Source organism: Rhinichthys klamathensis, unplaced genomic scaffold (genome assembly GCF_029890125.1).
Source record: "Rhinichthys klamathensis goyatoka isolate OS25496 unplaced genomic scaffold, OSU_Roscu_1.1 h1tg000497l_1, whole genome shotgun sequence".
Taxonomy (NCBI): domain Eukaryota; kingdom Metazoa; phylum Chordata; class Actinopteri; order Cypriniformes; family Leuciscidae; genus Rhinichthys; species Rhinichthys klamathensis.
The window spans coordinates 600,844-623,049 of record NW_026606980.1 but is presented as its reverse complement, the minus strand read 5'-3'; the positions used below and the strand labels follow the sequence as shown (position 1 = coordinate 623,049).

Below are 22,206 nucleotides of genomic sequence, written 5' to 3'. Positions count from 1 at the left end.
AACTCAAAAGTTTCTCGGGGACGCAAAACATTTGCTAGAGAACGCAAAAGCATTGACATTTTCATCTCATTTTTTTTCATCACCATGTCCCTTTGATTGAACTTTTTTAAGGCAGCATGAACCACAATGAAACAATTTTTTGTGTGTAACTGAAATAAGTTTGAGTTGAAGTACTAAAACTGAAATAAAAATAAATGAAAGATAACTTGAAAAAAAAACAAAAAAACAAATACAAATGATAACGGCACATAAAATGACTAAAAACTGAAACTATAAAAATAAAAGCCATTTCAAAATAATTAATACTATAATAGTGTATATACACTCACCGGCCACTTTATTAGGTACACCTGTCCAACTGCTCGTTAACACTTAATTTCTAAGCAGCCAATCACATGGCGGCAACTCAGTGCATTTAGGCATGTAGACATGGTCAAGACAATCTCCTGCAGTTCAAACCAAGCATCAGTATGGGGAAGAAAGTTGATTTGAGTGACTTTGAACGTGGCATGATTGTTGGTGCCAGAAGGGCTGGTCTGAGTATTTCAGAAACTGCTAATCTACTGGGATTTTCACGCACAACCATCTCTAGGGTTTACAGAGAATGGTCCGAAAAAGAAAAAACATCCAGTGAGCGGCAGTTCTGTGGGCGGAAATGCCTTGTTGATGCCAGAGGTCAGAGGAGAATGGCCAGACTGGTTCGAGCTGATAGAAGGGCAACAGTGACTGAAATAACCACTCGTTACAACCGAGGTATGCAGCAAAGCATTTGTGAAGCCACAACACGCACAACCTTGAGGCGGATGGGCTACAACAGCAGAAGACTCCACCGGGTACCACTCATCTCCACTACAAATAGGAAAAAGAGGCTACAATTTGCAAGAGCTCACCAAAATTGAACAGTTGAAGACTGGAAAAATGTTGCCTGGTCTGATGAGTCTCGATTTCTGTTGAGACATTCAGATGTTAGAGTCAGAATTTGGCGTAAACAGAATGAGAACATGGAACCATCATGCCTTGTTACCACTGTGCAGGCTGGTGGTGGTGGTGTAATGGTGTGGGGGATGTTTTCCTGGCACACTTTAGGCCCCTTAGTGCCAATTGGGCATCGTTTAAATGCCACGGCCTACCTGAGCATTGTTTCTGACCATGTCCATCCCTTTATGGCCACCATGTACCCATCCTCTGATGGCTACTTCCACCATGTCACAAAGCTCTAATCATTTCAAATTGGTTTCTTGAACATGACAATGAGTTCACTGTACTAAAATGGCCTCCACAGTCACCAGATCTCAACCCAATAGAGCATCTTTGGGATGTGGTGGAACGGGAGATTCGCATCATGGATGTGCAGCCGACAAATCTGCGGCAACTGTGTGATGCCATCATGTCAATATGGACCAAACTCCCTGAGGAATGCTTCCAGCACCTTGTTGAATCTATGCCACGAAGAATTGAGGCAGTTCTGAAGGCAAAAGGGGGTCCAACCCGTTACTAGCATGGGGTACCTAATAAAGTGGCCGGTGAGTGTATATAATACAGTAGATACTACTAAAATAACACTGAGAGTAACAAATTAACTATCTGGTTAATCAACAACTTAACTGACAGTATTTTAATTTCACACTGCTTTTCAAAGAATCATAATGCCACATCTGATGATCATGAATGAATTCAAGTGAGCTTTAGACATAACCAGTGAATATTTAATGATTACATTGCTTAGTTCTCAATAGAAATGAATACAGATGTAATATATTACCATATTACTAGTCATTTATTTGTTTATTTCGTGTGATTAATTGCTTCACTCTTTGATTAAATGTCTCTCCAGTCACCCATGTGGTTGTACCAGATGTTCCCATCATGCCCTCTATCCTGACCACACTGCAGGGAGTCCTCAACGGCTGCTGGATGCTCCGTTTCAGCTGTAAGTGCACAGTAATGATTCAATGCTTTAGATAAGATAGTTTATGCTTAGTTTGGTAAGTTTACGTGAATATTAGTACTATTCAAATGTCTCTATCTAAACTCTTATAATACAACTTATAATACAGTCCCCAAAGAAATAGGGTTACTTGCACCTGCTAACGTCCAGATTTGCTAACATGCGTTTTGGTGAGCATTTAATCTGTGTTGTTCTTGATGAGCAAAGTCTATTTCGATTGGACAAACCATATGTTTGGAAATGGTTTTCTATTCCATTTAATGCAGCTATAAATTTAGCATGTGGTCCTTTTCTCATGAATTAATCAGCGATGGATATTTCCATATGATTTCTCACATCTTCAGTTTAATAGTGAAAATCAATAGACTTCGGTTGAAGCCATGCCCATTAATTTAGCTCTGATTCAAGTAAGCCCTTCCTTTTTTGAGTCTGCCTTCTGTGCTGAATTCATTTCGCTCTATGCGTGAGCAACATCAGAAGTGCTCGGCCGTTCTCGCAGCCTAGAGGGATCATTGCTGGTGAGGTGTTTGTCCTCCAAGCTATCTATTTTTTGATTTTGGTTATTGTTAACATATTTGCTATTCATTTTTAATATCCAGCCCACAGTAGACAACATTTTATGGCCTTATCTATCAGTTCTCCCTATAGATACGAACAGTTGTAAAAAGCTTGTGGTGGAAATGTTACTTGCTGGATATTAGAAATGCTTGATGTATCATGATTTAAATCTATAGTGTGTTTCAAGTCTATAGTCTTTTTCACATTCACCTAATTTAAAGCATTTCTAACCTGCTCTAGTTATTATGCAAATCTCTAATAAGGTAAGACTGGGTTAACGAAAGGGACATAAAAACTATTTTACAAAAGTGTAAAAACTATTGTCAGCTACACACTAAAACTCTAAAGATGTATTATCATTATTATTATTATTATTATTAATAATTATAAATATTACTTGTAATATTTAATAGTAGTGATATAATAAGAATCATATTTAGAATAAGAATGGAAATATTGTTTGAATGGAAAAGCTTTTTTATATTACTATATTTTCATGTAGTTGTATTACTATTATTATTTAATAATATATTAATTATAATATTATTGAAGTGATAAGAATACAAATCTGAATAAGAATGAAAATATTGTAATGCATTACAGAAAGAAGCTTTTATTCCATTTTGTATAACAAAAATACTTTCAAATAATAATAATAATTATCATAATATTATTATATAATTCAGTATTAATTTAAATATGAATACTGTTATTTAATCAATGTTTTCATATAATAGTTTAATATAATTATTATTATTGATAAAAATATGACAATATTTTCAACTTGTATGTACCAAAATTGCACTGAGACACTATTCTTTAAAATAAGTCCACTTCTCAGTTCAGGTACGAGTGTAAAGAGAGCTTTTTAAAAAAACAAACAAACTAGACATCTGACTTTGAGCAAGTATCAACAATATTAAAGAGTAACTATTTTCTCTGGCAGAGCATGAGCAATGACTTAATGACTTAAAGGGGCTATATGTAAGAATTTTAGGGCTATATGTAAGAATTTTAATGTATTATTAGCTTTTTTATTGCCAATGTGTGAACATCTTGTAACTAAACTTAAAAAACACCACTTTCTAGGTTGTCTATGAAAGCCTGTAGACTTATTTTTATATGAAGGACTCAAAAGCATAAGGAAAATCAAAGGATGTGACATTTACGTGCGTTCCTGATAGCCTCTCTTCCATTCTATGACTTATGAAACGAATGCTTAAAAAAGAACTTCGCCTTAAGTATATCAGGCATTGAATCACATTCTCTTGTATGTTACGTGTGCTCGAGTGCAAGCATCAGCAATAAGTTGCTGGCTACAATTAATTTAATGGCCACCGGTGTCGCTAATAACAAGGGTTAAATAACAAGGGTTTCTGAATTCTACATGTAGCCCCTTGAAATTGGAGACTCTTTGTTTTTGTACCCTTCAATCTTTGTAGCAGTACCATGAGTTGTTGCATTTTTATTATATCGCCACATGCGATTTTTGTGCAACCATAAAATAATGTCTCAAATGTTAGAATGAGTGAGTGTACATCATTCAGTTTAGCTTTCTGTCTGTGCCATAATGTATGAGCTCTTGATGTTCTGTATGGGTCTCCATGGCTCACTGTATCACGGTTCAGTGCCCATGAGTGTGTGAGCTGCCAGCGCCATGATCCACAGCCACCCACTGCACACATGCATGCTGAGCTTCGATGTCTCCCATCATCGTGAATCTAATTAGCTAATATGCTAATGGCTCTTTGGTGCTCGGCTAACAACCTGGCCCTATCGTCCAGAGAGAGAGTCGGATTAACCCTGGGATGTAGCATTCTCACCGCCACCGCCCTCACGGGGTCCCGGGAAATGAACACCATAATTAAAGAGGCAGAGGAAGTGCAATTACAGCTTATGATTACTATGGAGAATTCTGCGTGTGCTTGCACTCGTTCCTATAGGTGTTTTGAGACTATGGGATTGGCTGGTTATAGAGATAGCGATACACAGTGACACTTTGGATGCAGGAATACTAATCCTGCTAATGGCTCAGTGGCACAATTCCACAACGGAATGCAAAGTTTTAATCTAAAGTGGGTTATTCCATTACGATAAGAGACTACAGTGGGATGTGGACAAAAATGGTTGGTCACCCCACCAATTTGATTTTCATTCCTGACCCGTTTGCACTTGGTATTGCGTTTATTTTATTCTATATTAGTATTTTTGTATATGAAAATAGTATGAAAATATTTAATGAACAACATTTTAATTGACTGAATTAAAATTAAAAGGGTTGAAAAGCAAACTTAAGGTCATGCTTATTTTATGTTAATAATAATGTTAATAACGTTAAAAAATTATAAAAATCATTTTAAAATTCCGAGGTTCCTGACTGTCCTGTAAGGAGTTATGGATGACGAACCTAGCTGAATGGAGAAGTTATGATGTAGTGTTGGGTTGGCTGAGATCACATGCTGTTCTGTCTTTGCAAGGGTGAGTTGAAGGTGGTGGTCCTTCATTCAGCAATAAATGTCTGTCATGTAGACTGAGATGCGGGCAGCTACCATCGGATCATCTGGCTGTAATGAAAGGTAGAGTTGTATGTCCTCAGCATAGGAAAAGCCAGGTTTCTGAATGACAGATCCTAGTGATGTCTGTTACGGCTGGCTCATATACCACAACATAAAAGAGGCAAACAACAAATTCTTCAAACATTAAACCAATTTATTTACAAAACAAGAAAACAATTGGTAGATGGAGAAGAGAAGTGGTCCAAGCACTGAGCCCTGAGGCACCCCAGTAGCTAGATGTTGCAACTTGGACCACTCACCCTTCAAAGACACCCTGAAGGACCTACTTGAGAGGTAAGACTTGAACCACTGGAGTGAGATTCCCATTGTCATGAGGGTTGACAGAAGGATCTGGTGGTTAACCATGTCAAAAGAAGCAGACAGATCCAGTAAGATGAGTGGTACTGATGATTTGGAAGCTGCTTTTGCCAGTCGCAGAGCTTCAATAACCAAGATCAAGGCAGTCTCGGTTGAGTGGCCGCTTTTGAAACCAGACTGGTCATTGTCCAGGAGGTTGTTCTGTGTGAGAAAGGTAGAGACTTGCTTGAACGTGACTTTCTCAAGTGTCTTAGCAATGAATGGAAGAAGGCATACCGGTCTGTAGTTTTCTAAAAGTGCTGGATTTAGAGTGGGTTTCTTAACCCTTAAACAGGCAAGAGTGGAAAATGATCAACAAAAAGTAATTTCATGTCACTTTATATCATCTGAAATTTAGTAAAACATATATATAGATACATTGCCCTATTATGGTATAAAAAAGCCAGTCATCAATATTTCTATGATTTATTTGTTGCAAAAAAAATTAATATGATAAATATATTGCATGTATTATATTTCTAAGTGTCCTAAAATTGAGGCATACACATTTCTTGTATTTTTACCGAGCTGAATTGTTTTATCTTCAACCTAAGGGCAACTCTAGCCCTTGAGGTCCACTGTCCTGCAGGGTTGATTACCCCTGTTCTAAAATAAAATTAGCCGTGTGAAACCCTGCAGTAAAAATGCAAAGATGGAGTTAACTGAGCTTAATAATGTCAGTGTTATATGGGAATATTAACATTTGCACAATTTTTTAACTCAGAATACATAGATTGAGAAAGGGGACTGTGTACATGGAGCCTATAATGATATTCCCTATAGGGCCCCGTTCCTGGAACAAGATTTCTACTGATGATCAAAAAAAATGAGCACATAAAATTTGAACCAAGTCAAATTTTACACATACCCACATACTACAAACAGACTCAACTATGATAATGATAACAGAACTGGATGAAAAATTCTTTCTCATGCATTCTACAAGAGATTAAAGAGTATGTATCCTGTGATGGATGTTGCCGGTTTAGGGGTTAAGCAGTGGTTATCTGAGCCTGCTTAAATGCTGTGGGAAAGGTACCAGTGTGAAGTGCAGGTACAACAGAAGAAGAAATGGCTTGAAGGAGATGAGTGGGGATAGGATCAAGCAGACAGGAATTAGGGTGATTGGAAAGGATGAGTTTGGAGACTTCTTCCCCCGAGAGCAGAGAGAAGGATGGGGAGAGTGTGTGTGTTTGCTGTTAATATGTGTTTGTCAGTTTGTGGTGTGAAGATTTGGCCACTAATAGTTGTTGTCTTTGATGAATAGAATGTACAAAAGAACAGCATTTATTTGAAATTGAAATACATTTACAAGTAACAGTAAAGACATTTATAATGTTACAAAATTATAATAATGTTTCTAAGATAAATCTTACTGACCTTTTATATGTGTGTGTGTGTGTGTGTGTGTGTGTGTGTGTGTGTGTGTGTGTGCATATATAATTTTTAATATATATTCATTTTAATTTAATTTGTTTAAAATAGTTTATTTTTTATTATATATATATATATATTAATATACATAAATACACACACACACACACACACACAAACACACATATATATATATATATATATATATATATATATATATATATATATATATATATATATATATATATATATATATATATATATATATATATACTCTCACCTAAAGGATTATTAGGAACACCATACTAATACTGTGTTTGACCCCCTTTCGCTTCAGAACTGCCTTAATTCTACGTGGCATTCTTTAGAAATGTTGACCCATATTGATAGGATAGCATCTTGCAGTTGATGGAGATTTGTGGGATGCACATCCAGGGCACAAAGCTCCCGTTCCACCACATCCCAAAGATGCTCTATTGGGTTGAGATCTGGTGACTGTGGGGGCCATTTTAGTACAGTGAACTCATTGTCATGTTCAAGAAACCAATTTGAAATGATTAGAGCTTTGTGACATGGTGGAAGTAGCCATCAGAGGATGGGTACATGGTGGCCATAAAGGGATGGACATGGTCAGAAACAATGCTCAGGTAGGCCGTGGCATTTAAACGATGCCCAATCGGCACTAAGGGGCCTAAAGTGTGCCAGGAAAACATCCCCCACACCATTAAACCACCACCACCAGCCTGCACAGTGGTAACAAGGCATGATGGTTCCATGTTCTCATTCTGTTTACGCCAGATTCTGACTCTAACATCTGAATGTCTCAACAGAAATCGAGACTCATCAGACCAGGCAACATTTTTCCAGTCTTCAACTGTTCAATTTTGGTGAGCTCTTGCAAATTGTAGCCACCAGATCTCAACCCAATAGAGCATCTTTGGGATGTGGTGGAACGGGAGATTCGCATCATGGATGTGCAGCCGACAAATCTGCGGCAACTGTGTGATGCCATCATGTCAATATGGACCAAACTCCCTGAGGAATGCTTCCAGCACCTTGTTGAATCTATGCCACGATGAATTGAGGCAGTTCTGAAGGCAAAAGGGGGTCCAACCCGTTACTAGCATGGGGTACCTAATAAAGTGGCCGGTGAGTGTATATATATATATATATATATATATATATATATATATATAAACACACACACACAAAAGTATATTTATAATATTATTAAAATAAAGGCAAATGGCAAACTCTTATAACCCTGTTTCAATATAAAGGCATATAAGACAGCCTTTCAGTTAGAGAAGCCAATGAGTGATTGAGCTAGCATCTTCGCTCTTCTCTTAAATGGCTTCATAAATATTTTTAGATGCTCTACAAGGTGCTCATTTATTCCCCTTGTCCTTTTTCTGTCATTCTCATTGGAACAACAGGCAATAGCTGCCTGTTACTCTAGAGCTCTTCAGTCAAGAAAGAGCCATTTCAGCCAGACATACAACTAGGGCAAACCGAGCAGAACGCTATCAAATAGTTGTAAACAAGTTCAGCAGGAGAAAAAGGCTTGTGATGGAGGATTTGTTTTTTATGTGTGTGAAGCAGAAGCTGTTTTTTTTTTTGGACAGCCTTGTGCAGCAGAGAGATCACTTGTAGTATATTGTGCTGAAGACGTTTTGTGAAGAATTTTACCTGACAGAAATGAATAAGAGAGAAAATGAGAGATCATCCCCTCTAGGTGTGCGTCTCCTGCCCTGAAAATCTTGTCCTGCTCTGTTAATTTTCCCAAGTGAAAGTTGTAAAATACAGCATAAGACTTGCAGAATTTAAGTGCACGTTGCATCACTGCTGTTGTACATATTTGCCTTCAAACTTTTACACTTAGAAGTTCACCCGAAAAATGAAAAATCTGTCTTTATTTTCTCGCCCTTGTGCTTTTTTTCTTCCCCCATCAAACAAAAAAGGGGGCAGCTTTTTTCCATTTGACTCATTCTTCAAAACAGACCAAAAACATAGTAAAAGAACTATAATAAATGTATTAGCCACAGTAAAAGAACTATAAAAAATGTATTAGCCACTATATTTTAAGTATTATGTAGCCATACAATATCTTTGTGTGAGAATTTTTATTTCAAAATAACTCCTTTTATATTCCACAGAAGAAAAAATAGCATACAGTTTTAAAATGAGGGTGAGTAAATAATGACAGAATTTTAATTTCTGGTCAACTATCCCTTTAAAATGCGGATGTATAGCTGCTAAGTTGATCTGTAATGTTTCGCTCTCTTACTCTCAATCTCTTTTCCAGGGGTGTGTTGTAGCCTTCAGGCAGGCAGCTGGGTCGGGGAGAGCGAGTACGAGGCAGGTGACGGCCCCCTGCGTGCCCGTGCGAACAGAGGCAGCCTGGTGAGTGACAGGCCAACATGTGAAGGGTCTAACAGTTATCGACACATTTTCCTCTCCAGAGAGGAGGAATAATGGCTGAGTGAAACCCTCTCCTGGTCCTGCTCTTTAATGGTCTCTCATTGTCAATCTGCCATGTTGATCTGTTCTCCTCAGGCTGGCTTGGCTTTTATTACTGACTGTGCTATGGGTTGTGGCTTGTTTAGAAAGCCACGCACTTCCTCGAGGACAGGGAATTCAAAGGGAGGCAACACACTTGTGACTTTCTGAGAGGTCTGTGCATTGTGAGACAATATAGGGCACTGGTGATCTCCCTAGGCCACGGTGTACTGCTTAAATGCAATGCAGCAAAGAAGCCAAGCTTGCTGTTCTGCTCCGATTGCTAAGAAGACTCGTGACGCAGTTTAATAGCAGCATCTTTGCAGTCATTTAACATAAAAAACGCAGGGTTTTGGATGCGTGGTAGGGCGAGGTGATGTTTTCACAATACATTTTTGATGATTTTGATGGTTATGTAAAATTAAGCAACATTTGTAAACATGGAAATGGCTTTACATTCTATTTGTCCATGATGGTTTCTGAAGGCCAGCTGCGGATGCATTCCTTGTCTAATTACTTGCGATTTATTACGTCCGTATTAAGATGTTTTAATTGCACTTCTGATTAAACTTCAGTAGCAAAAATGCTGATTGAGAGGGCGAGTTAGAATAAATTCAGATTCAAACTCTGATTTGATGATTTTGCCTTATCACTTGAAAATGATCACAGAAGGTATTGAATATTTTGGTAAAAATATGTGGGTAATTATGGAAGTTTATTACTGTAAATTGGTATATTGGTGCATATATACAGTATATATTGGAGAGAAAAAAAATTGATGTATAGAATATCAATACATACACTACAAACCAAAAGTTTGGGATTTTATGAATGCTTTTTTAAAGAAATCTAGTGCTCACCAAGCACTATATTTTAACATTTATTGAACCATTTTTATTATGTAATTTATCCATGTGATGGTAAAGCTGAATTTCAGTGTCACATGGTCCTTCAGAAATCATTCTAAATTGCTGATTTGGCAGGTTTGTGGAAACCACGATACAGATTTTTTGATTAATAGAACGTTTTTTTCAAATATACATTCATTTCAAGTATATAATTTTTTTTTGTAGAAGTCTTTTGTGTCACTTTTGATCAATTTAATTCATCCTTGCTGTATAAAATGGTTAATTTCTTTTTTTTTTTTTTAGTTGCAGGAAAAGCAAATGGAAAGAATGTGTTCCATTTGATGAATTGTGCAGTTTTTTGTGTGAAATTGCAAGTGTGTCCTGGTTATCGTGCAACTGTAATGACCTGAGACAAGCGTGTTGACCTCTCAACAAGTGTGTGCCAGTGACCCACATCTTACAGGCATCTTACAGCTCCCCTGAGCTGGCATTGTCCCAGAACCATCCAGACCACACCAGAGCAGAAGCCTGTCACTTAACCCCAGATGACCTGCCAGATGCTTTCATTAATGGCATCGAAAGTGGCTCAGATTTTCGCTGAACCATAATGTAGCACTTTCTTTACACCTGCTTTTATCTCTTTATGGCAGGTAGTTAGTTACCCTTTTAGTTGTGAAGCGCTCTATTTTAAGGGTTTCTGTGGTCATGGTATAATCAGGGACATAACATTTTTAAACAGCTAGACATTTCTATATAAAAGACTGGAACACTCTTGGAAATGTATTGGTGAAAAATGATGACCAGTGTTCATGCATCACCTTTAAAAATGCTAATATTTCTGTCTGAATTGTGACTTGGCAGTTCGCACACTTCAGAGACATTGAGCTTTGTTGCTCATGGGAATTGTGGGTTCAAATCTGGCGCGTTGTGGGACCCAGTCAGCTTTCTCCCTCTTTTTTCCAATAATGTCCTGTCACTTCCACTATCAAAATGGCAAAGGCTCAACAAAATGCCAATAATTACAACGCAGGCCATTTTAGGATGTCTTCACTGATTACTCAGGTATTTTATTGATGCTTTATGTACTAAATTGTTCTCCTTTTCTCATACATCTTTAGCTGCCTCCACTCTTTGATGGCTGCTTCTTCTACATGCTGGGCTCCTTCTTCAAACCGCCTAAACATGAGCTCCTTCAGTTAGTGAAAGCAGGAGGAGGTCAGCTTCTGAATCGCCAGCCCAAGCCTGACAGTGATGTCACGCAAACCCTGAGCGCAGCGGCCTACCACGCTCAGCCAGGTTCAGACCAGATTCTCTGCACCCAGTATATCTTATATGATCCTCAGAACTCCTACAAACCCCAGAAGGTCCGAGTAGGTAAGGTGTGGTCGGCTCCATCCACGTGGCTTCTGGGCTGCATAGCTGCCTTCCAGCTCCTGCCTGTGCCGGAGCCCTAGACCAACATATCCTTGCTGTACAACTGTTTCAACTTCATGACATCAAATAAAACCTATTATCTGCATAAAAGAAATTCGTTTTTATCGGTATCTGAAGATAGAGACATTATAATTGCTCTGTTTTCATCAAGCTTTTGTATGCGAGGCAAAATAAAGGGCCTGACTATCCCCTGAAGATTCAAGTCACGTGGCAAATCTCTCGAGAAAGTATTTGCATGCTTTTTAGAGTCTATTGTGCTTGTTCTTTTTTTCTCTGTCAAATTATGCCTTACGAAAGCTAGAAAAAAATTTAAATGTTTGCCATTGTTAGGATACGACCTATTTGGAGCAGACTCGCAACTTGTGTGCCAACCGTTCAGAGATCTAATGGGATTTTGTTTTATATTCCCCCAGACAAAACTTACCTCTTCATCAGACTTTAAAATGCAATGCTAATTGCTTAGATGGCTTTTGTTTAAAAAAAAAAAAAACCAAATGATATTCATATAGACCAGGACAGATAATGGGATTCTGGCTTTCTGTGACTCTACAGATGATGAGGTGGCATTTAGATTAGATGGGGAAAAAAAATATCCATAGAGATGAATGAAGAGAAAAAGAGCGATTCATTCTCAAACCTTTGGGGCTTTCAAACAAGCAAGTTTTTGTTTTCTTTGCTTCTCGTTTCTGCAAGGGTTAAAAATGAAAGATTTCTGGTCCTCTTTGGCCATCTCCCAAGACGCGGCTTTCAATGGGATTAGTCAGGGATGCTCCTAATTGCTATTGATTGCTGTGAGCTGCATTAAATTGCTTCGCCCTCGTCCTGCAGGGACGTGGAGGGAGGCAATTAGTGGTGTGGACAGGGTTTCGTGGGGTGATTAATTGGAGGGTATTGAGGGTCCTGTGGGTAGAGGGAAACATGCACCCTTAACTCTTAACACCTGACTTTGCAAACTTTATCATCTCACTACTAAGAGTCAAGAGCTTTCAAATGCACTTTTACAGAGCAATGTGTGCAGACAGCTACAATCCTGAGGGCAAAGTTACTCATTATGCATTGTTTTTTGCTATGCTGGATCTTATGTTGCTTTTGTTTTACAGTATGTCTGAAGATGTCTTTAATATGAACACTGGCTTTTATATTCATCCAATATAATCTTTTTAGACAGAATTTATATTAAAGGGAACGGTTGGAGATCTAACTTTATAATTATCGCCTAGACTTATAGTACCCAACAGATGCTGATGAATAACAGGCTGTTATAAATCTCAGAACTACTGAAGATTGATCTTCTTTGTATGTCTGGGTAGTTCTGCTGCAAAACAAGCTTTCTTCACTATATGAATTGAATGATTCTTAACTGGATTTCAGTTAGAGAATGTCTCAAGTCTAGTCTTCAGAATAGCCTAGTTTTTCTTTTTGAGGTTCGTTCTCATCTGATTCAAATGTGTATCTTGCATAACCTTGGTAATATTTAATTAAGTTACCAACAGTTTTTTTCTCAGGCATCCTCTGACCAGGGTTATTATACAAATAAAACTAAAACCATAATAAAAAACTTTTGTGATAAAAAAAAAAAAAGATATAAAAAACTTTAATTTTCATTTTCTTATAGTTTAACTTTATTTAAAGGAGAACTCCGGCGCAAAATGAACCTTTGGTCTAATTACACATTGTTACCTAGTCAACCATTATCTGAGATTTGTTTTCATGATTATCGAATGTAAATAGTTTTATCTCTAAAAACAGTTTAGCCTATAACGCTAGTATAACGCTAGTATATAGGGCATAGTGTAATGACAAATAAAAATCGCTTGTTAATACCACTAACAAGGCTTAAAATAGCCCCACACTAACACGCTAGCATAATGAGGGTCCCTACCTTCAAACCGAAGCATTGAGAACTTTGTCAGTGTCCAGACAGTTTAATAAGAAGATATTTTAAACATACAGTCAACTTCGCGTATACAGGCACAAGCCATCTTTGAAATACAGCCTTTACCAGTCGATCTACGAACGCCGATCCAAGTGCGCTGGTGAGAATGTGAACGAGCTATAAGTTGTGATAAGGTGAGCGCGAACAGCAGGCTTGGATCGGCGTTCGTAGATCGACTGGTAAAGACTGTATTTCAAAGATGGCTTGTGCCTGTATATGCAAAGTTGACTGTATGTATAAAATATCTTCTTATTAAACTGTCTGGACACTGACAAAGTTCTCAATGCTTCGGTTTGAAGGTAGGGACCCTCATTATGCTACCGTGTTAGTGTGGGGCTATTTTCAGCCTTTTTAGTGGTATTAACAAGCGATTTTTATTTGTCATTACACTATGCCCAATATACTAGCGTTATACTAGCTTTATAGGCTAAACTGTTTTTAGAGATAAAACTATTTACATTCGATAATCATGAAAACAAATCTCAGATAACGGTTGACTAGGTAACAATGTGTAATTAAACCAAAGGTTCATTTTGCGCCGGAGTTCTCCTTTAACACTAATAAAAATGACAAAAACACGACAACATTGCCAAATCTTTAACTCTAATGAAAATGGAAAAAAATTAAATAAATTCTAATTCAAACTATTATATAATGGTATCTTAATTATACTAAAATAACACATAATACATTATCACAATACTGTAGTTATGCTAGGGATATTTATGCACTATATCTGATATCAGCATTTTTTAAATGCTGTATATTCATAAATATAGTATATCTTATTAACATTCTACGTATACTCAGTTGTGCATGTCCATATTTTCACATAGCCTTGGCCCTGCCTTAAATTTAATATTTAAAACACACAAATAATTTTAACTGTTAAATATAATCTTTAGAAACTCTCGAAATGAATGTCCATTATTACAGTATAACAATTAGTTTTACCTAAATTTACTTGTACTTTTTAAATGATTAATTTCAGTGTTTCAATTTATTTAGACAAAAGTAGTATTATGGAATTTTAAAGGTAGGGTAGTTAATTTTCAGAGAGGCTAGCAATAGCGAGCTAGCTTTGAAAGCATGTCTGGAATGTCTCCAAAACCACGCCGCCTTCGAAACACATGAACACGTACAGCAGGGAGCAAACAAAAGCGTCATGAGAGACGGTGTTAAACCACCTCATGTCTCAAAGCACATAACATTACAATAATAATGACCTGTACCAACTGACTGCTGCAGATTCATTTCGCCGTTGATAGTGTTGCCATCAAAACATATATTCGAGTCACAAACCGCTCTGAGTATAACGTCACGGGTTTCCATCTTTTCCAAATTACGGTAGTTATGGTGTGAACCTTGTAGGTGCGTGTGGTGCATAAGCTCGTTGTTTGGGTCCAGGAGGAACTGTAAAAGGTGTCTGCTGTTTCGGTTGCGGTGTTCGGTGTCTGAGGTCTGTCTAACTCTAGCATGAAACGTGCTGATGATGTGTGATGTCTGCCTGAGTAGTGTGAAATATACGTTGACCGGCAGTTATGAAATCGTACCAATGATTGGACGAACATTTTATGGTCCTGCGCCTTCCACAGACGATATATATATATACATATAAATACATTAAGACCACTTAACTTAGTGACTGCTATCAGGATGTGAAGAGACTTTCAGCCAGCATAACAAAAAACCCTGCCTTTAATATTGGGTCTGTATTGGCATTGAAGAATATTAACATAGATGCATTTCTAGCCGTAGTGCCTTTTATTTTTACTTGTCGAATATTGTAGCTAAGCTAACCTTTGCATTATTGAGGCTGTTTGCCAGTTGGCGGTTCAAGTGCTGTCTGCTGATTCTCCATCTGATGTAAGAAAATGAAATCAATACAGAGAGTCTGATCCTCAGTAGTAGAAGCATCAGGTAAGATCCTCACCTTAATTAATTTCTTCCCTTAATTATGTATGATCTTGTGGACACATGAGCTTATGTAACACTATCACAGACGTCCTGTGTGAATAACACTTAACTCAAAACATCGTTTAGAGAACAAATGGTGTGTGAATAGTGCTTTCCATGAATGTTAATGTGTGTTGGTCCATCAGGATTGGAAGCAAATTCAGTTCTGGCTACTTTCTCTGCTACTTATTATGAAAGTTGCACTTCTTCAAAAGCTTTTAGGGGGCTCTAGCATTTCTTTGTGCCACTTCCTCCTTTTGTATCAGCACTTTAATGCTTTCCTAGACAATGATGGATGAGTAAACCTGTGGTGGAGTTACAGTAATGGTCTGAGTTCCTCTCTTTACTGCTCTTTGACCTCAGTGTGGCGTCTGTTTTCTTAGCAGTAGCAGAATAAAGTGAGCATGTGCCCGACTCTCCCTGTGACAGAGGGAATGTGAGGTTTCCACACTGTAAATGAATGGCTGGTTATAAAATACTGCCCTGTCAGCATGTAGGAACTGCTCATAAGTGTCGGCGATGCTCTGTGCATCTGGTTGGAGATGAGCTGGTTGTATATGCTTACAAAAGATGGGAAGGGGAAAAAAAATCCATACACCGGCTTTCTTTTTTTTTTACTGAATAACACTTTTTTCAGTCTATTTAACAAAATAGTTTTGTCTTCATAAATAATACACGTTTTGAATCCTCTTTCTAACTCTGAATTCAGAATACACATTAAACGCTTTGAGATATTTACATGTTTATACATTAGGAAGGGCACCTGGGCTTTGTACTGTCCCATAAAATAATAGGAATAATATTATTAATAATAATAATAATTCTTAATCTTAAATAATATAACTGTTAAATGATACATAATCATTGAGTAAAATGAGTTTTCAATGAGTAGTTCACAGAAAATACTAATTATGTCATTTACTCACCCTCATCTTGTTTCAAACCTTTACAACTGTTTCTTCTGTTTTTATTCACTTTTATTTAGATGGTGAGTCTGACTAGAGATTTGTCTGAATTGTGAATTTATCAGTCAGAAAGATTTTGCCTACGTGACCAACCGATTAACTCAAAATTTCTGAATAATTTGTTCGCAAATCAGACATTACTTCTCTCTTGAAACCTCTTGTACATATTTTGGTTGGTTTAGTTTGGGGTCCTTTTGAAGCTTGAAAGCTTCAGCTCCTCATTCATTGTAATTGCATGGAAGTGCGCAATTTGAAAATGAATACAAGTCATATGACTTAACAACAACATGAGGGTGAGTAAATGATGACAGAATTGTCTGTTTTTTGGGTGAACGGTCTCTTTAAGCGTAATGACCCTCAGTGCCCGTCAGTAAGAAAAGCTGATTGTTTAACAGTATTTTTCCCCCTCTTCCATTAGAGATGCAGTTTGTTTGTTTGTTTTCAGGCACAAGTTCATATAACAGTTTTGTTTAGAAAAAAGAACAATCTTTCACAGCTTCCAGCTACAGTTAGTCAGTGTCTCAAAAAAAGAGCAATGGTTCACCTTTACAAAACTGACAGTGAATTGTAGAGACATTGACAGACATTGAAGGCCATGTGCACAAAGAATCAGGTCTTTCTAGAAGCATGATGCAGAACACAATATTTTCACAGATGAAGCCGGTCCTTTCTTCAGTGGATTACTGTAGCTTTTGTTATGAATCAGGAGAAAAGACGCTGTGAGAAAGTACAAATGAGATGTATTCCACGTCATCAGGCCTGGCCATTGTGAAATCCATGTGATTGTCAAAAGAGAACAGTAAGGGGAAAAAATCATACATGAGGACAGATGGGAGTTGTAAGTGCCACGGCTGACTTTCAGTCAATAAATAATCAATAAATGACAGTTTCACTGATACCTCACATCATCATGTCCAATGATGTGCGATATGATGCCGAAACAATGAACAGCTGTCCAGTTGAATTAACTTTTAGGGTAAATATATATATATATATAAAAGAAACACTGAGTTTTATCCTGTACAACAATTCCAGGACACGTTTTGTTTCAGTAGCTGCTGAGACTTTGATTATATTAGGGTGACTCTCACAAAAATTGTGTAAAGAACATGTCCAGGTCATATTTCACCAACAAAATAAAGAGAACGATTTTAAACAAAGAACATCAAATCACATTTTTAGCACCATTAAGATTTGTTGTCATTTTATACAATATTATTGTGTCAATTAAGCAAATCCCTTCCTTAAATTCTTACTGCAATGCAATAAATGCAATAAATAAATTATAGTGATTTTAACAAATGTTAACATTCAATATTTATACTTTAATGGCCAAATTAATAGTAGTATTAAATATTTCTTTAAACTTACTAATGTATTAAGATTCAACCTTGAGAATAATGGAATGGAAATTACCATTCATTTGAAAGGATTTATTGTGGGATTTTGTGATGGGAACTAAAATACGGGTTTATCGTGTTTGTAAAAGTTTTATTTACCAATATTTTACATTATTTCTGAATGTAATAATAAAATGTGATTTTTTCAAATTCTAGTCGACTTATATTCCAGAAAATATGGTAGCCTACATACAAAAAAAAACTTCAAAAACAATACGTCCAGATTGGTTATAGAGAATTTGGTGCATGTAAAGGTACTTAAAACAATGTCACATTGAAAACCAATCCTTATTGATCCCCAAATAGTCATCATTTTCATTGCGCAATATTTGATTTTTAGGGTGAAATGTGATCTGGTCAGTTTTTACAGCCATATATCATGACATCGTAATCTGAGATTGTGTAGTAATTAAATGAATGAGTTTCCCACAGTGCTTTGAAGCTCTTGTTGATGTTATAGTTTTGGTGCTACAGTAGATGTATCAGTCTACAGCAGAGGGCAGTTTAGCTCAGAAATCCTCCTCTAGTCTGTGATTTTGGAAAGGTAAGCACCTTGCATCCATTGGGATGGGCAGGCTTAGGACAAAAAGAGAAACAGAACCCACGGAAACAAAAAGATCGCCCGCTCGCATAAGCCTGAGCTTTGCTTGTAGCTGTGGGTCATGTCTGGTGCTTAGTTCTTCACAGTCTTGCTCATGACAGCTTGTGTACTCATCTGTTCTTTTAGTATCATCCTGTCTCTGTGTTAGATGTTGCTACACAACATCTGTTTTTTTTTATATGCTCAGAGCTGTAATAAACGTCCAGTGTGAAGAAGACTCTCGGGACTGTTTAATAATCATTTGTCATTCGCTATATGTCATTTATAGACTTTTACGGTTCATTATTTCAATTGAGACCTAATGATTTGCTGGCTTATTGGACAAGTCTTGGCTTCTACCTTGAGCTATAGAGAGACAAGAGACCCCAAAGATGAAGTAAAAAGCAGTGGGCGAATATATATTTATATCTAGGACAATATATATATATCTAGCACCTTTGGCGGTCACGCTATTGCATTCATTGTCGTCTCATTACCAAATCTGCAGATCTGTTATTAAGTAGCTCATCCATCAGAGCTTAGAAACAGAGTCCAAAAGGTTAAAGGCATTGAATTTTCTTGGAGGGGGAAAAAATACCTATGATAAATCACAGGTGCTTGGTGAAGTTCCTATTGAATTAATGACTGGTATTCATCATTGTGAAAAGTAAGAAAAAAGGAAATCTCGGAGGTGGGTGCCTGTTTTAAAGGGGGTCTATAAGCTATGCATTAGTTAAACCGACGAATGATGGTCTTTGCTAACGTCGTGCTGTAATGGGTCTCTGCACAGATGTGTTACGATACAGAAAAATCATCAGCAAATGTGGGCTGAAAGCGGCTCAGAGTCTGTCTAGAGGTTCTTATTGGTTTAAGTGCTTCTCAAAGTGCAGTTGATCAACATCTTCCTTCTAAGCTGCGAGCGAAATTGCCGTGAGCCCAGGTTACGGATGCGCGGAAGATCAAAAGAAGTGGCTTTGAAGCGCCAGACTGTATGCAGATTCCTTCCTTTGTTTTAGCCCTCTGCGTGCCGGGCTGCATGTCTGCCGGGCAGTACCACAGAGGGCAGAGGCGGGTAATTTATCACTGCATATTGCCTGATTAAGGAAAATTAAAGTAGGCTGTTGTGGGATGGCTAATTGCTTAGATAACAAGTTCAAGCTGCTAGACTTTAGGAAAGCGTGCTTGTTTGGGCTTGGGAGAGAAAAACAAGGGTTTTGCAAACAGATGAGAAAACTGCATTACGGTAGAGATTTGTTGGTTGCACAGGTTTAACGTTAGAGGATGCTTTCCATTAATAGGGTACAGTATATTGCCTGAAACGACAACGTTTTATTTAACAAATGATGAATGAAAGAAGGTGCTTTATCTTCAGAAAGAGGAGGTCAAGCTAAATATTGAGGAGCCGTTTTATTTAACATATTTATTTTCTATGATATTTGATTGGAATGTGCCTGACGCTGATTTTGTTGTCGTCTTTGAATAGACATATTAGTTATTATACACTTTATTATTTATATATATATATATATATATATATATACTGTTAAAAAATGTGGGGTCTCTTATGCTCTTATGCTGCTCACCAAGGCTGCATTTAATTGAACAAAATGCAGTAATATTCTAAAATGTTATTACAATAAAAAATAACTGTTGAATATATTTTCAAATGTAATTTATTCCTGTGATGCAAAGCTGAATTTGTTTCCAGCATCATTACTCCAGTCTTAAGTGTCACACTATCCTTTAGAAATCATTCTAATATGCTAATTTGGGGCTCAAGAAAATTTTATATTATTATCAATGAGAACAGTTGTGCTGCTTAATAGTTTTTGTGGAAACTGATTTTTTTCTTAGGATTCTATGAATAGAACGTTTTTAAAAAACGCAATTGAACTTATATTGATGCATCCTTGCTGTAATAATTTCTTTAATTTTTTTTTACCACATTATAATATATTAAAGCTCCAGTCCGTAACTTTTTTGGGGTTAAAAATGATCCAAAATATATTTTTGAGCAAGTACATAACCAGCCAGTGTTCAAAACTATCTGCTTGCCTTAGCTCGATTCAAAGCGGTAAGCTTGTAATAATGTTTTTAATTCCAGTGGTACTGGTGGATTTCCGCGGGAGATTCGAGCATGTCTTTGCGTCATTACGTCACATCTGTACACATAAAGAAGGAGTCTCGGCTAGTAGGCTCTATTGCGTGTGAGGATGCTGAAGGTGGAGATTTAGCCTTTTCTCACTGCACTTGATATAATTAAACGTATTAATTTGATGGCGGATCCAGAAAGGTTCAAGGACAATCACCATTGACAACAGATTCACCCGCTGTAAAATACAAAAGACTTTGGACTGAGAGTTTGAAAAACTGCAACCGGGCCCATGCGAAAACAAGGATAAATATCTGAAGGGCATTAAATGTAGTCACGCAATGCTGATGTTGTTAACATTAACAATTTGACAACAAAGTATAATTTGCACGGTTTGACGTGATATGATAAGCGATCGTTAGATTTAATCAGCGCGATTTACTGCAATGCTTCCTTTCCCTTAGTTGGTCAGAACAAAAGTGGATGTTTCTTACTTGTTTAGATGACAATTTAGGGTGAAAATTCTTATGTTGGTCATACTTCCAAAAAGTATAATCTGTGATTCCGAATGACAGTATCCACACCGGCGCGGTGACTGACAGCTGCACAGCACACTCTCCTCAAACATTGTGTTCATCCGCGCTGTGCCGTGCCGAGGCACAACCCACGTAAAGTTGACTATTCCGCGAATAACTGCAATTGCAGATTTCAAACAGAGATGGCGACAAAGAGGAAAAACTGCGGACTGCAGCTTTAATATAATTATTATATTACATAAAATATTTATGTCTCTATACTAATGGTTAACAACACAGGAAGTTAAAGTGTACCCTATTCATGGAAATTGTTTCCAACCAATACTGCTGGATCCATTATCATATTTTTTCCATTCTTCAGTTTTCTCATATGAATGAAGCAATAAAATTATATCCCTAAACAATCACTGAATTATCTTCGCTTCTCAGCTGTTTCTCTTGGGCCATTTTCCAATTATGTGGAGTAGATCTACCTTATTCCCTCTTGTTTCACTAATTAAACTATTAAAATCAAATTTGTCATTAATCATGTTTCTTAATGAACAAGTTAATACCCCCTAGTAATACTACCACTAAATATTACTCATACTTAACAAATGTGGGAACACACTCAGAGGCTTGTACAGGACTAGTGGAGGTGTGGTTTTGTGTATGTAATGCTGTATCTCACTGTCAGCTCAGACTAAAATGATCAACTTTATCTTCAAAGGACTGAGGTGCTATTTTAGGTTTAAATGTTCTCATTGAGCACTCAAGGTCTCGTGAAATATACAAACACTGTGTTTAAGCAGCATAAGCAACAAATAAAACTAGTGGGCGAATCTCATGAAACTTGTCAAGAACATGCCCAGATCATATTTCACACCAAATGAACAAGATAATAAATTGCATTTTGCCTGAAGAAAATGAAGCTCGTTTTAGGACTATTAAGGTATTTTAACACTTAAGCACGTTTGCACTTAAATTGTCATTTTGCGGCAATGCAAAAATCGCCATTCTCGTAATTGTATTGTACTGTAATTCTTAATGTAATGCAAAAAAAAGTTTTTAATCTTTGTTATAAAGTATTTATATATTATGATAGAATGTTGTACTTTAATTTGTGATTTAAGATGGTTTGAATGTTTTTTAATATTTATTTATTTTTAATAATGTCATCTTATTTTGA

General features: G+C 37.0%; 1 protein-coding gene across 1 annotated transcript in view; it reads left to right on the top strand.

Annotated features, from left to right (window-relative positions):
• Window positions 1–11,670, top strand: part of bard1 (BRCA1 associated RING domain 1) — a 38,399-nt gene extending 26,729 nt beyond the window's left edge. Inside the window, 3 exon segments of the mRNA XM_056237770.1 lie at window positions 1,835–1,930; window positions 9,098–9,195; window positions 11,258–11,670. Of these exon segments, the coding sequence (XP_056093745.1) occupies window positions 1,835–1,930; window positions 9,098–9,195; window positions 11,258–11,593 (530 nt within the window). The 3' untranslated portion in view covers window positions 11,594–11,670.
• The last annotated feature ends 10,536 nt before the right edge of the window (window positions 11,671–22,206 follow it).